Here is a 16,111-nt window from a genome sequence, read left to right as displayed (position 1 = left end):
AGCAGAATGGTATTAAGGGTAAATTGCTACAATGGATAAAAGGATGGTTGCGTGGAAGAAGACAGAGGGTGGTAATCAATGGGTGCTGCTCTTTGTGGAATAATGTTATTAGTGAAGTCCCACAGGGTTCAGTGTTGGGTCCACTGTTGTTTTGTATATTTATCAATGATATTGATGAAGGTATATCAGGCTTAGTGTCGAAGTTTGCAGATGATACAAAGGTTGGCAGAGTTCTTAATGACAGTAATGGCAGTGTGCTACTGCAACAGGATCTAGATAATTTGGGCAGATGGGCTAAGAAGTGGCAACTGAAGTTTAACCTTGACAAATGCAAAGTACTGCACATGGGTAGAAGTAACCCCAGAGAAACATACCAACTGTGTGGTACTATACTTAAGGTAGTAGAAAATGAAAAAGACCTGGGAGTAATTGTGCAGTCAGATATGAAATTTTTTGAGCAATGCAGACAGGCTGCCAGGGCAGGTCATGGAGTTTTTTTCATTGATATATAGGAATTTTGCTAGCAGGGGAAAAGGAGGTGATTGTCCCTCTGTATAAGGCAAAAGTCAGGCCACGCCTTGAGTACTGCATACAGGTCTGGAGGCCTCATTTTAGGAAACATATAGATTTGCTTGAGCATGTACAGAGAAGAGCAACAAGATTGGTGAGGGAAATGAAGGGATCCTCTTACCAAGAGAATCTTTAGTTCTGCAAATTGCAATGGCTGAAGACTAGGCACCTGCACGGTGATTGATTGAGGTGTATAAGGCCTTGAATGGGTTGAGCACACTGAATTCTGATGGGATTCTTCTACTTGTTCAGATTATGAACCTAATTGGGCATAAATTCAAATTAAGGAAAGTCTAGATGTGCGGAAATTTGCCTTTAGCCAGCATGTGGTTAATTGCTGGAACAAACTTGCATCTGTTGTTGTGGAAGTTGATAGATTAAATAAATTTAAGGAGGAACTGGACAAACATTTAAAGGGAATGGTTGTGTGAATTTTTTTTTTGGCTGATGCTGCATAAGCTCATACACTGCTTTCTTGCATCACATGCCACTACTACATGCAAAAAATTTGGGATATGATGCTTTACAAGACTTTGCTGATAAATAACAAAATGGTAGATAACTGCCATTTTGTTGTTTATCAGTGAAAGCTTGTAATAATTTTGTAAGAGTATAAATGAAATAATTGAGTGTAATAGTATTTGCCATATAGTGCAAGGAAGCCGCAAGCTTTTACTGGAGTGACAAGAGAAAAAAACAAAACAAAAAACAAACTACTAAATAGATAAGAAAACACAAATTATATGCTTCTCTCCTCGCACAGGTAAGTATCCAGTTGACCTTTCAATTCAATCAAACTGTCAACCAAAACTACCTACGAGGGCAACTTGTTCCATCAATCAATGACTCACAGGCCAAAGTAAACTTCCTACAATCTAATCGAAACCTCAAGTAATTTAAATTTATGACCCCCTAATTGCAGAATTCTATATAACAGTGAGAATTCCACCTTCATTCATCATATCTGTAGCCCACATAGTTGGAGTCTTTTCTCATATATGCCAATCTCACTTTTTGAGTTGCCTGTCTTTGGACCCTTTCAAGAAACTCAATGTCTTTTTTAATATGAGATCTCCATATTTAAATACAGTATTCCAAATGTGATATTATAATTGCCTTATCCAGTGAGATTATGACCTCCCTGTTTGTTGTTATTTGGTTTTTAGGAGCATTAGCAACTAAGGCCATATTTCTCCGGGATATGCGGTGGTCATTCCCTGACCTTTCCGCATCCTCCATATTTGGTGGTGATGGGCTTGAACCCCGGTCTAATCAAGAAGTGTGTGCTACGCATTGCTGCTCCTTCCCACCTGGCTACGGAGGCGGCTATGACCTCCCTATCTCTACAGGATAACATTCGAAAAATCGATAGGTCACCATGAGCTTTCCTGGCTGCCTGTTTACACTGTTCAGAAGACTTCATATCTGCCCATATTGTAACTCCTAGATCCCTTTCCTCTTCCACTGTTTTTAATTCAACCTCACATGTATTATTTATTCAGTGGTTGCTAATCCCCAAACCTAAGACCCTGCATTTAGCAGCATTAAAACATAGCTGCCACTTCTCTGACCATCTTTGAAGTCTGTTCAAGTCACCCTGAAAAGTGCCGCCTGGCACTGATCATTAACGACTCTGCAAACCTTTACGTCATCCGCAAATTTTGACATCATGCCTTCTATCCATTTGTTGATGTCATTTCTGAAAATGAGAAACAACAGTGGTCCAAGAACCAATCCTTGAGGGACCCCACTCTTAACTTTACACCAATCTGAAGAATATCCATTAATCACAACCATCTGCATTCTGCCCTCCAAGAAATCCATCTTAGAATCTTACCAGTAATCACAACCTATTCAAGCTTATACAGTAACCTCTCATGAGGGACCGAATCAAATGCTTTGCTAAAATCCAGATAAACTATGTTGAAACTATTCCATAAATCTAACTGATGAGTAACTGTGTAAAAATAGCCTAAGCTAGTTGAGCACGATTTACCCTTAACAAAGCCATTTTGTGTGCCCTTCAGAATGCCATATTTATCTAAATGTCACTGGATTGCACTCTTAATCATGGCCTCTATGATTTTTTCTACCACTAACCAGTCTGTAGTTGCCAACTTCACTCTTAGAACCACTTTTACATATTGACGATACATTGGCACTTCTCCAATCCAAAGGAATCTCCCCTAAATCCAAATATGCCCTCATAATTAAACTAAATGGTTCAATACATTCCCTTGCACTCTCCCTCAAAACTACATGGTATATGCCATCAACTCCGGGAGCCTTACTTGCCTTTATGCTCAAAAGTTTTTCTATTAAACAATCATCTGAAATTACGACATCACTAATTTCATATGACTTATCCTCTCTTGCTCAGCCTCTTTTCAGCATTAGGGGTCTTTTGTCAGTAAACACAGATGCAAAGTACCGATTCAATTCATCCACAACATTAGCTGACTTCCCCACACCCAGTACACAAGGGTCCTATCTGATTAGCTTCCTTCTTTGTTGTATTTCCATACATGAAAAATTGCTTGTCTCCATTCTTTGCTTTCTTAGCCAATGCTTTCTCATATGCAGCCTCGGCCTTCCTCACCTTATTTGTGATACTATTACAGATCAACTTCTACCTGTAGTAGGCTTAAGTACTTTTCATTGCTCGGTACCTTTGATATCTTTTTCTGCTCTACTTGACCAGCCAGCTTCACAGTCATCTATTTCAACATTCTCCTCCTGCAATATTTTCTTAAAGGAATGTATGCATTCTTGGTTTCTGTGATTTTTGCTTTAAAAGTATTCCATAATTCAAATGTATTCGCCATCCCTCGGCAATCTGCCCAGTTCACAGATGCCATATAGTGCCTTAAGCTGTCAAAGTCCTCTCTTCTGAAGTTAAAACCCATGACTTTCTTTAACTATCACATCTTTCTTCATCTTCCAACTGACGATTGCATGATCACTTCCTGACAATGGTTCCTGTACTTTAAGCCCTATGATGTCATCTTATTTGTTACTAATGAAGAGGTCAAGAATATTCTAGCCCCTAGTACTTTCAATAATATGCTGGTACAAATAATAATCATCTTGTTTTAAAAAAGCTTTTAACCATTGTGAATTTCCCTTCCACTTATTCCAATCAATCTGGGGTAGATTAAACTCACCCACAATAAGACATTCACACTTGCTTGCCCATTCCATTTTCATGTAAAGATTCTCTTCATATTCTTTAAAATCTTCTGGTCTGTAGATTACTCCCACTCTAATTGTTCCTTTGTTTCCTACTAACTCACACTACACAGATTCTATACTGACAAACATAAATTCGGACTCAGCAAAAGCTTTTTTTTGCACTCGGGCTGCTTTTGATAAGAAGCATGACCCCTTCACCCCTTCTTTCCTAAATACATTATACAAACTATAATTTTTAAAATAATTAAATGCACATGGCATAATACTTTAAGAGTTTAGTATCTATATAATATCGGTGTTTAGATACACCATAGACACTCTTAAAAAACTACAAAGTAGTTGTTGTGGGCATCATTTGCTCTTTCTCATATTGTGCTCTGCCTTCACGACGAGTTGCCACGATACTGCACTACCTCAAATAAGTAACGCTTCACTAATAGAGAAGACTATTGTTACTTTTTCTCAGTGAGTACCACCACCCAGACATGTTTCAAGGCTATTGTGAATTTAATGTGAAAAAAAACCCATTGGACCAGATCAAACAAATGAATTATAAAATTCAAACCATTTGTCCCTATTAGACTTAGAAAAGTAAAAAGGTAGAGGGAAAGTAATAGTAGTAGTGGAAGAGGAAAAGAAACATGTCGAAGAATGAAAGGGACAGTAACTCTTCAACTCACACCACTCAAAAACTCAAATTCCTCCAATAGGTAACGCTTCCCCAGTAGAGAAGACTGTTGTTACCCATTCTCGGAAACTCCTTGAATATCAGGCTCCCCGGACATGTTTCAAGGCTATTGGCCTATCATCAGTGGGTGGGCAGGTACCCTAGTATTGCAGACATGACGACCCAGTTGTGAAGTTAATCGCACAATATGAGAGATGCCAAAAGGTGTATAAGATAATATTTAAAATAATTAAATGCACATGGCATAATACTTTAAGAGTTTAGTATCTATATAATATCGGTGTTTAGATACACCATAGACACTCTTAAAAAACTACAAGGTAGTTGTTGTGGGCATCATTTGCTCTTTCTCATATTGTGCTCTGCCTTCACGACGAGTTGCCATGATATTGCACTACCTCAAATAAGTAACGCTTCAATAATAGAGAAGACTATTGTTACTTATTCTCAGTGAGTACCACCACCCAGACATGTTTCAAGGCTATTGGCCTATCATCAGTGGGTGGGCAGGTACCCTAGTATTGCAGACATGACGACCCAGTTGTGAAGATAATCACACAATATGAGAGATGCCAAAAGGTGTATATGACAATATTTAAAATAACTAAATGCACAAGGCATAACACATTAAGAGTTTAATATCTATATAATATCGGTGTGTAGATACACCATAGACAACTCTTAAGAAACTACAAAGTAGTTGTTTGATATGATGATAGGCCAATAGCCTTGAAACATGTCTGGGTGGTGGTACTCACTGAGAATAAGTAACAATAGTCTTCTCTATTAGTGAAGTGTTTCTTATTTGAGGTAGTGCAGTATCATGGCAACTCATCGTGAAGGCAGAGCACAATATGAGAAAGAGCAAATGATGCCCGCAACAACTACTTTGTAGTTTTTTAAGAGTGTCTATGGTGTATCTAAACACCGATATTATATACAAACTATAATGGAACTCATCACCAACTTCGATGGCACCATGCTTCTGTTAGCCCTTTTATATTAGTGTTAGTTGTCCTAAACAGAAGTTCAAATTCAGCCATTTTATGACAACACTGCTGACATTACTGGAGTATGTTCCAGAGAAGAATAATTGGGCTTGCTATATTTCATTTTATCAGATTTATCTGCCACCATCGTTTTTTTTTGTTATTCTTTATTATTATAAAAAATAAAAAAAAGATAGCAACATAAGAGATCAACGTAACCTATTGTAGAAATTAATAATTATTATTAATTTTCTTAATATGTATCATTTCACTTAATATATTAGGTTGTTGTTGATTGTTATTTGGTTTTTAGGAGCATTAGCAACTAAGGCCATATTGCTCCGGGGATATGCGGTGGTCATTCCCTGACCTTTCTGCATCCTCCGTATTTGGTGGTCACAGGCTCGAACCCCGGTCTAATCAAGAGGCGTGTGCTACGCACTGCTGCTCCTGCCCATCTGGCTACGGAGGCGCCAATATATTAAGACACTGCAGTTAGAAACAAAGTTTGCATCACCGAGAATTCTGTGATGACCAGAAACTCATATGAACCATGAAAAATATGTAATAGTGGTAGTAGTAATCCAAGAACAAAAATCTATTAAATTAAAATTAATGATGAACTTTGATGAATGAATTATGAAACACACAAGGGGGAAAAATAATGAGGGTTAAATTTTGCTTCTTTCTTAATATTATATGGAAGACAGGGTGTTAAAACAAAGAAAACAACTTTATTCAAATATTAACATTATCCTACCTGGTTTTGATGTATCAGGTTCAAAGCATGCCCGCCATATCTGAGATGAAGAGTTACTAGGGCTATTATTAGCTGAATGACAACGCAGAAATACATGTGGTTCATATTCAAATTGGGGTTGACCTGCCTTAAAAATTAATTCATAATAATCAGAATATACAAAAGATTAAAAACTCTGAATTATCTTATTAAAAATTATTCCAGAAATAACATTACTGACAATTTCATATCGATTTCACGACAAGTTCATATCTCATTTTAGTGTTAGATTAGAATAGAACTTTCCAAAGTAGATATTGTAACACTTGGGGTGTCACAAAATTCTGGTATCATATTGGTTTTTACTGTGATATCCTTTCATTGCATATAGTGACATAATTGACTGATCAAAATACAATTAATGAGTAATGCATTAAAAATTCATGATAATTATTTTTATATTTGGTGAGTGGTGAGTTCTAAACAAGTTCTTTCTCTTTGAAAGCAAATAATTGATATACAGTCGCGCTTCCTTGTAACGAATTCGATAAATCCGGCGAAAAAAATTGTTATGGAGAAATTTCGTTATACAGAGAATATCTTTTTTATTAGAAATCATTATCTAGTTAGAAAATGAAAACGAATCTGCATTTATTTTTAATGTATTTTATTTCAAAAACATACTTATTTAAATTACGTTTACACAATTTTCGCCGGTAAGTATCACACATTAAAAAAAATCTGTAATTTTCGTTTTTCCACAGTACAATTAAAAAAATTGTCTGATTCTCAAAGAAAACCTCACATTTATTCAGAGAATTAAAAACATTATCAGGAACATTTTCACAAAACTGTAGACCCATACGAACCGTTAATCATTTCTTCGCGAGTTGGCTTTTCTACGGGTTGTTCTGATGTGTCTTCAGCGTCATCATTAATTTCTTCGTAATCATGGTCGCGTCTAACACTGTTCAGCAGTATTTCATCTTCATTTGGATGTTCTGCTGTGATCTACATAAACATAACTATCCATTGTTATTTCATTTTCGATGTTTCTGGACGATTCTAATAATGTCCAAAAGTTTTTCAGTTGTGAAAGGGGCGATTCATCATGTTCTTCCAGTCGTTGTTCGACTTCTGTATTCAATGCAAATCCCGCTTTCGAAAAACAATTTTGAATAGTGTATTCAGTGACATCGTTTGTCCAAACTTTTGCCAGTTCAGAGATGCAATCTCTAAGGTTAATTGTAACCTCCAAGTTTCTATTTTCAGATAATGCATTGACAATCTTCATTATTATTCTCTTTCGATAATGAAATTTAAAATTTTTAATAATGCCTTGGTCCATTGGCTGGAGTTTTAACGTTAAGTTTGGTGGTAAAAACAACTTCGCACTTTTAAGTTTGGCAGAAATACAGGCAGGATGTGCCGGACAGTTGTCAGTTACCAACATGATTTTCCTTTTTTCTTTTGTTGTATGCTTGTCTAGTTTTAATATCCATTCTTCAAAAATATCACTTGTCATCCATGCTTTTTTATTAAAGGTGTAGTCAACTTCCAAAGATTTTGTGCCTCTAAAACATCTTGGATTTTTTGATATTCCGACGACTAAAAGTCTTAATTTTTCCCTTCTTGTCATATTTGCTCCAACTAGCACAGTGATTCTTTCTTTGCTTTGTTTTCTGCCAAAACATTTATCATCCTTAAAAGCAAGTGTTCTATTCGGTAAACATTTAAAGAATAAACCCATTTCGTCAGCATTAAAAACATCCTTACGCTGATATTCTTCCAAAATCTTCTTTAAGGTATTGTTCCTCCAACTGTTGCAATCTTCTTCGCTTACATTAACACTTTCTCCACAAATAACCTTTTCCACAATTCAGTGGCACTTCTTAAATTTATCTAGCCACCTAGTGCTCGCATTAAATTCTGTATGTCCAAGGGACTATGCAAATTTCAGAGCTTGTTGCTTAATTATTAGGTCCAATATTGGGATATTCTTTTCACGTATCATTTGCACCCATTTTAGAACAGCTTTATCAACATCTTCGTGTATACACAACTTAATTCGCTTCTCGTCTGCTCCTCCTTCAATTGCATTTAAAATTGATTCTCGATTCTTTAAAATCATAGATAAACTGCTTACAAATTGCCATATTTCTCTACAACATCTTTTTTCTTAAAACCCTGGTCAATATCATAACAATCTTTGCTTTATCATTAATACTTAAACACTTTCTCTTCGACATTGTTTTTGCAATTGTAAAAATTACTGGACTGCAGCTCCTGCAGATACATACACCGCAAACTTCGCTGCGCTGGCCATATAGTGAATTGTTAGTATAGGTACTGCCTACTCAATGACGTTCGCTTGCCAAGTCAACAGTATCACTCACTTTGAAGAAATATACGACTTTGTGAATTTCTTTTATTCTGCTTTCATTCATAATACACAAAAGAAATTTTATGATTAACATATGCTGTATGTTACTTTTCAGGGAGGAAAAAAAAAAAAAAAACCAAGAGCATATAGCCTATGTGATTGATGACGAACGAAATAAAAAAAAAAAAAAAAAAAAATCATGAAAACCATCTACTGGGAGTCCAGTTAGACGAGAACGGACATATCATATAATGATTGAAATGAAGGTCACGTGGTACAGTTGATGTGAGAAGCGAATGTCACTCAGTAGGCGTTACTAAAAACCGACTATGGTAGCAGTCTATGTATTGTCACCGCAGCATGCTAAAAATTTACCAAGCAAATTTTGTTTTCTCCTGAGCCAACATCAATTTACAAATCTACCCTATTTATTGTAAAGTTTACGACCACTTTTAAGAAAACCCATTTGGTTTAATAACTGTAACAAAAATGAAACAAAGACCCTCCTACGGGCCACAAGCGTTCACTAAAAGGATGATTATTTAATTCCAGATGCTAATGTGCAATTTCTGAAGGAAGGAGGCAGTATATTTGAGTGGCTGTTTAGCAGTAAATGTTTGAAAATGTTCAAAAATGCTTTTACTAATTTTTTTTAAAAATTCGTTATAGAGAGACTAACACTTCGTTATATGGGGTTAATTTTACATGTAATTTCGTTTCAAGGTGCAATGTTTTGCGAAAAAATTCGTTAGAAGTTCTAACGAATAGAATAGAGTAATTCGTTAAATAGAAGTTCATAATAGAGAAGTTCCACTGTAGTTGATTTTAGATGGTTTTGGTCAGCTTGTGCTTAGTACTGCATTCTCTTTCCAATTTTTCCCAAAATAATATTAGGCTTGCCGAATAAAGGGAGGGGGAATTTGCTTATTTACAGCGTACTAATTAATGAACAGCAATTTGTGCATAGATGTTTTGTAATAATCCTGTACAGATGCAGAGATTTCTCATTTCTTTCTTGAAATGAGAAATCTCTGCATCTACATAGAATTATTAAAAAGTAATTTTACAACTTCAATCCTCTGTAAGTTCTATTTATTTAAGAAAATGAAAGAGCACAATATACCAAATTAAGGAGCAAGACCAAGTTTTTAAATGGCTACAAATTTTCAATAAAGATATTTTTTATTTAACAAACATCTCATAAAGAATTCAAGCTATTTTTGAGTTTGGTGAAGAATAGTGTCCTCTGTGAAAACTATTGCTTTGTTTTTGGTTATACCCTTATACCCAACTTTCATCTCTCTCTCAAAAAAGCTTTTGTCCATTCTGATGTGATCCAGCAGATTTGGATACAAAGACAAGGAACAAACTTTTTGGCAACCTTACTCATGCCCAAACCTTCAATTACATTAAAATGTGCCAACATTTCTTTGTGATTGATCAAACACCCTGGCCATATCACTAACAGTACATCATCAATCTATGTAGATGATTCTATCCACTCTACCCATCTTTACATCAGTCCAACTCAAAGATGATCAACTGAAATGCTCAAAATCTTCAACTGATGTCTGATCACTTTTGAACTCTATAAACTACTCAGATGGCTAAGGCAATTTTTTTGGCTAAAGCCTCAAACTAGGTGGAAGTTTCATTAGTGGACAGCTTAGTGCTATTGCATCTTATTTGTACTTAGTGAACTATTGAAGTAGATAAATTGGCATCATTTTAATTATATCTCATATTGTGAAAACCTTCACAAGTTGCCATGATATTGCACTATCTTGAATAAGTAAAGCTTCACCAATGCAAAGACGAATGTTACTTATTTTCAGCGCCACCACCTATACAGCACTGTTTCAAGGCTTGTTCGCCTCTCTTCGGTGAGTGAAGCGAGATGAAAGTTGGGTTTTTCTCACTATTGCAACACCATGTTAGGTACCCTGGTGTTGCAATAGAACCCAGTTATGAAGTACAACTCCACAATATGAGAGATGCCTGATGGTGTGTAACAGTATAGACTATGGCAATTTTTGGCTAAAGCCCCAAACTACATGGAAGTTTTACTGGTTATAGTGGTTGTTGTTATTAGAACACCAGGGTACTTACCCACCCACTGAGGAGAGGACAACAGGCCTCGAAACGGTGCCATCTAGGTGGTGGTATCCGCTGAAAATAAGTAACATTAGTCTTTCCATTGGTGAAGCGTTACTTAGTCGAGGTAGTGCAATATCATGGCAACTCATTGTGGTTTACACAATATGAGATATAATTAAAACAATGCCAATTTATCTACTTCGGCAGTTCACGTACAAATATGATGCAACAGCACTAACCTGTCCACCACTCAGATGAATGTATCCTACTCATAGCATTGTCATCAAAAGCTGTTTTCTCCAAATTTAGAGGACATCTAAACCTGATGCAAACTTTGCTCCTTCAGGTGGGACATGTCACTAATCACAGAATGAACTGAACAAACATAATGGTTATACAACACAGCACACAGCAGTAGCACAAAGTTGTATTGCATGCTATTCATGCTCCTAGTTACCAGTACTGGACTTCTGGCTTTATGTGGCTCATAACAATAATCTTTGCCAAAGAGTAATAACTTTCTTTACTTTAAGGGGTGAAAAGTGTAAGTGCTTTGATATCTGAGAGTGAAGTTACACATACAAAAGAAAAAAAAAAAAAAAGTACAACAAAATGTATTATCCTAAAACAGCTCACAAGGCAGATTTAACTCACACTGCTATGGATTCTCTTGCTGTTGCAAGAAATTAAAAACATTCTACTTTGCCACTTAAACAGAAATACTGCTATCATGCTTATGCAGAATCCTAAATGATAAAAAAGGGAAGAAAATCAACCAATACCGATAATCAATCAAGCAAACTATTAAGAAATACCTTACCCTGCTTTTTTATTAAGATAATAAATTGTGGACAGTAAGCAATTGTGTTTCATTTAACATAATGAAACAACTGCATATAAACCTTTCAGAGACAGTAAAAATAAAGAAAAATCCCTAGAAATCAGTAGTAGTAACAATCACAGAATTAATTAGCTAGCATAAATATGTTAAAGAATATGTATTAAAAATACAAAAGTAATCATTAGACAGTCAACATTTGCCCTGCAGACTTACTATTGCCTCTTCATCTTCTTTTTTTCTTTTGACAGGTGTAGAAATTTTCACATCATTAATAGTTTTATCTTTCCTTGGACTGCAGGCCTTCTTATTATACATTTTAGATACCTGCTCAAAAGCTGACAAGGACTCTAGACCTGATGATTTACTTGACCACTTAGGAAAAGATATAGAACTTGCATTAGAATGACATTCTGTTTGGTCTAATTTATTATTTATTGCTCCAGTACCACGAAATTTATTCATTTTCGCCGCTACTAATTCATATCCAAGAGCTTGTAACTAAAAACAAAAGGAAATATAGTATCACATAAATCAAAATTTTATATTAATTTATTCATTTCAGAGAATATAATCTCAAAACTAATTTTATATTACTAGATATCATTACAATTCATTAAAAACAAAAAAACACGACAACTATGCTATATAAGCAACATTTCAAATATTAGAGATAAAGGCCTCAAAGCAATGAGTACAGATATAGGCAGTCTTCAATTTACATCATTTTAAATATAAAAATTTTAAATTCTAAATTTCAATATTTTTGCTTCTTCTTACCCCCCTCATCAAAAAGCATTATAAGGAATAAGATATAAACAACAAGGCCTTGCCTGTTTTTGATAACATCTCTGATAATCCTGCTAACAACATTGAAGACCTGCACAACAACACACAAGTTCCTTTTATGCAAATGAATGACTTCTTTATTAATGATAGGCTAAGGAGTGATGGTGACATTCAAAACTTATCTCTGGCAGACTATGTGACAGCTGATCACCAAGACAGATGGCAAGGACCAGTCATCAGTCTCGGAGTCTGGTGGGGATGCAATATTAAGTCTACAAACAATGTTGCAGCATCACAGGAAGAAGTCACTTGGGGTAAATGGCTGGAGTCACAGTGTTCTTCAGAAATTTGCCACTGTCCTAAAAATTAAGTTACACATTGTGGAATTGGAAAAATGACATTAGCTTTAACAAAGTGGACTACACTACACCTTCATTAATTTGAATCAAATTATTCAAAAAGTGACGTATTTTGAAGTTACCAACATTCCCTAACCAGGGATATAGTTTTATACGTATCTTAGTATGAATCATTTGAAAGATGTCTACAATGAAATTCAAAACCAGAATTGGGTATCAAAACTTGTCTATTTCGAAACTACTGCAAAAACCAAAGTCAAACATTGTTATAACACAACTCGACGGATTTAAAAAATACTGTACAGTATCATTATACATGATATGCTCCCTTTAAATTTTACCTTTTTATCCACTTCGTTGAGAACTGTGTGCTGTAAGGAGACTGACTCGTGGGGAATTCACTGACTTAATTAACGAATCTTTTAGCGATTCGGAATACCTTCCTGCAGATATGGAATGATTGGTCAATTAGGTAACAATTCTTCAAACATATGATATTCATCAGGGCTCACTGGTTATTAGTTTATATACACAGTAGTAATCTCACTAACAATTAATGTTAACATCGTATAAAGCTTTTAGCAACATGTCAATTTGTTTTGGATAAGAATGTTATTAGTACAGTATCAAATTATTCTCTTTTGATACGATTGTCATTTTAAGTTGTAGAAATGTTGGAAGAGAATTCTGAGTTATATGGGGAGATGTAACATTTGTCAGCATCAATGTAGACTTAAAACAATGGGAATGTTTTTCGAAGCATTTGTTTTCAACTCAGTCTTTCCTAATTAGCTAGGTCATAGATAGTTAGAAACAAAAATCTCATCAAAGTACCGCACGACAAATTATGATCAACGCTTGACTGTTTATTGGGGACATTATAATGCTGAAAGTGCAATGCCTTCGTTTTGCAACTCAGAATTTCATCTTTTTATTAAGCAATGTGCAGTTGGTTATGCTTTGTAAAAAATAACAAAGAAAGATACTTATCTTTCTTTATTATTTTAAAAATTTTCTTTCTTTCTTTAGTATACAGTAACCTCATATTATAATGCTTTTGAAGGGACTGGTTCCCACCCCCTCCCCTTTTGGAGGCTATTTTTCATTAATATTTTGGTAGATAACATTGATTTATATGGCATGCTTGCTTTTTTTGGTGCCATAGACTATTAATAAAGCAATCCTGCTTTATTAATATTTAAGTGCACCATATCAATCACAATAAAGATAACAATTTGGAAGGAAGGCAATCACCCTCAAAAGCTAGAGTGAAGAATTTTATTCAATGTATTTTATATTTTTATTCAAGTACATTTTAACACTTCATACCACATTTTATGTGATTTTATTTACATTTATTTTTAATCTTATATTATTTTATCGTAATAAAACTTCTGTAAATTACCGAGTTAGTGTATGGCTCCAGTTCAATATGGATTGCAAATGTAATGACTTGTAAGATAATGGCAACAATTATAAACTTTTCTAGAAGGAAATATTCAAATGCTACTGCAGAGATTCCCAATTGGAATAACTGCTTTTTTCTGTAAACTCAGGTTTCATCACTTGTAATAACCTCTGATAACAAATCTTGTTCATTCTGAATTTTCTGTTGAAGATCATGACAAACAGCAGATTTTCATTTTGTTTACCCATTAACAGGTTATGGCAGAAATTTTCTGCAAGTTCAGATCTAATAATATGTGGTGTTCGCTTTCAGAAGGAAGTTTGTTTTTCACACAAATCATGACTAACGAGAAACCAGCCTCTTTGAATTAATGTATATTCCAGCATTTACTTTATTATTATTATTATTAATGTATTTTCCAACATTGACAAATGCATAGTATTGTATATGGATAGAAGTAACCCTAGAGAAATGTACCAACTGTGTAGTACTACACTTAGGGTGGTAGGGAATGAAAAAGACCTGGGAGTAATTGTGCAGTCAGATATGAAGTTTTCTAAGCAGTGCAGGTCATGGGATAATATACAGGAATTTTGCTAGTAGAGAAAAGGAGGCGATTATCCCTTTGTATAAGGCAAGGTCAGGCCACGCCTTCAGTACGGCATACAGGTCTGGAGGCTTCATTTTAGTAAGAATGTAGAGTTGCTTGAGCGAGTACACGGAAGGACAACAAGATTAGTGAAGGGAACAAAGGGGGTTCTCTTACCAAGAAAGGCTTAAGTTCTGCAAATTGCAGTATCTAGAGACTAGGTATCTGCGAGGTGATCTGCTTGAGGTGTAAGAGGCCTTGAATTGGTTGAGCAGGTTCAATTCTGATGGGATTCTTCTTCAGATTACGCACCTGAGGGGACATAAATTAAAATTGAGGAAAGACAATTGTAGAATAGATACGGAGAAATTTGATTTAGTCAGAAGGTGGTTGATAGTTGGAACAAATTTCCATCTGTCGTTGTGGAAGTTGATAGCTTAAATAAATTCAAGGAAGGAGTGGACAAATTTATAGAGTGAATCATTGTGTGAAATTGGATTTTTTTTTTTTGGCTGATGCTGCATAAACTTGCTTTCTTGCATCACATGCCTCTACTGATGCTAAAATGTTCTTTGTCTACAAGAGAAATTTGTTTGACTTGAATATTAAAAACCAGATGAATGTTTTTTTTTGATAAATACTCTTCTCCACAGACTGTTTGCAAAATGTAACACATTTCTATAGTTGTTTTATCAAGCTTGAAACAAAACACGATACAAACTTTTCATTCTTTCTTTTCAATCATTCATTTAAAAAAAAAAATGGTAAAATATGTTTTATATATCATCAATAAATTTTAATATACACGGGTAACACAATGTAGAATGGCATACAGTGAGGAAACTACCATGAAAGTATATTCATCTAGATAGACAAATCTGAGCTATTATTGGTAGTACTTATGCAAACAGTCTCAACTTTTTAGTAAAAACTTGTAATCTTTTTTTCAAATCAGAATTATTTGATGTAGCAGTTACTCACAAGCTGTGGTACGCTTTTAAAACATTAATCACAGATACCTTGAATGCGTATATTCCATTAAAAAAAATACTCCACAAGGAGGGTTCCAAGTTGGATGAATAGTGAAGTTGCCACATTACTTGAGCAGAAAAAGGTGGCATGGAAAGGTTACAGAGCAATAAAAAGTATTGAAGCCTATAACAGCTACAAGGTGATGTGTAATAGAGCCACAGAAAAGGTTCGACAGGCAAAGGCAGTTTATGAGAAATCACTAGCAAACAGAGCAAAGAGGGGGGATAAAGAATTCTTCACATATATAAATGCCAAGAAGAGCAGGACAAACCAGATCGGACCTTTACATAAGGGAAAGGGGATAGTATTAAATACACCAGCTGCCGTTGCAGATGAACTCAACAGTTATTTTGCATCAATATTTACAAATGAAAAACCTTTTGTGGCAATGGGAAATTGTGGGAGCGAAGTTAAAAAATATGTAATTAATGATATTGA

At 35.0% G+C, this 16,111-nt stretch overlaps 1 protein-coding gene across 1 annotated transcript in view; it reads right to left on the bottom strand.

The window, feature by feature from the left end:
- Window positions 1-16,111, bottom strand: part of LOC150085969 (leucine-rich repeat and WD repeat-containing protein 1-like) — a 129,390-nt gene that overhangs the window by 61,870 nt on the left and 51,409 nt on the right. The window contains exons 5-6 of the mRNA XM_090374758.1: window positions 11,713-11,997; window positions 6,200-6,326 (exon numbers count right to left, since the gene is read on the bottom strand). Of these exons, the coding sequence (XP_090230884.1) occupies window positions 6,200-6,326; window positions 11,713-11,997 (412 nt within the window). The remainder of the gene's footprint in view (window positions 1-6,199; window positions 6,327-11,712; window positions 11,998-16,111) is intronic.

This window comes from Mastigoproctus giganteus, chromosome 5 (assembly GCF_048544385.1).
Source record: "Mastigoproctus giganteus isolate SK-2022 chromosome 5, ASM4854438v1, whole genome shotgun sequence".
Lineage (NCBI taxonomy): Eukaryota > Metazoa > Arthropoda > Arachnida > Uropygi > Thelyphonidae > Mastigoproctus > Mastigoproctus giganteus.
This window is presented reverse-complemented; position numbering and strand designations above follow the sequence as displayed.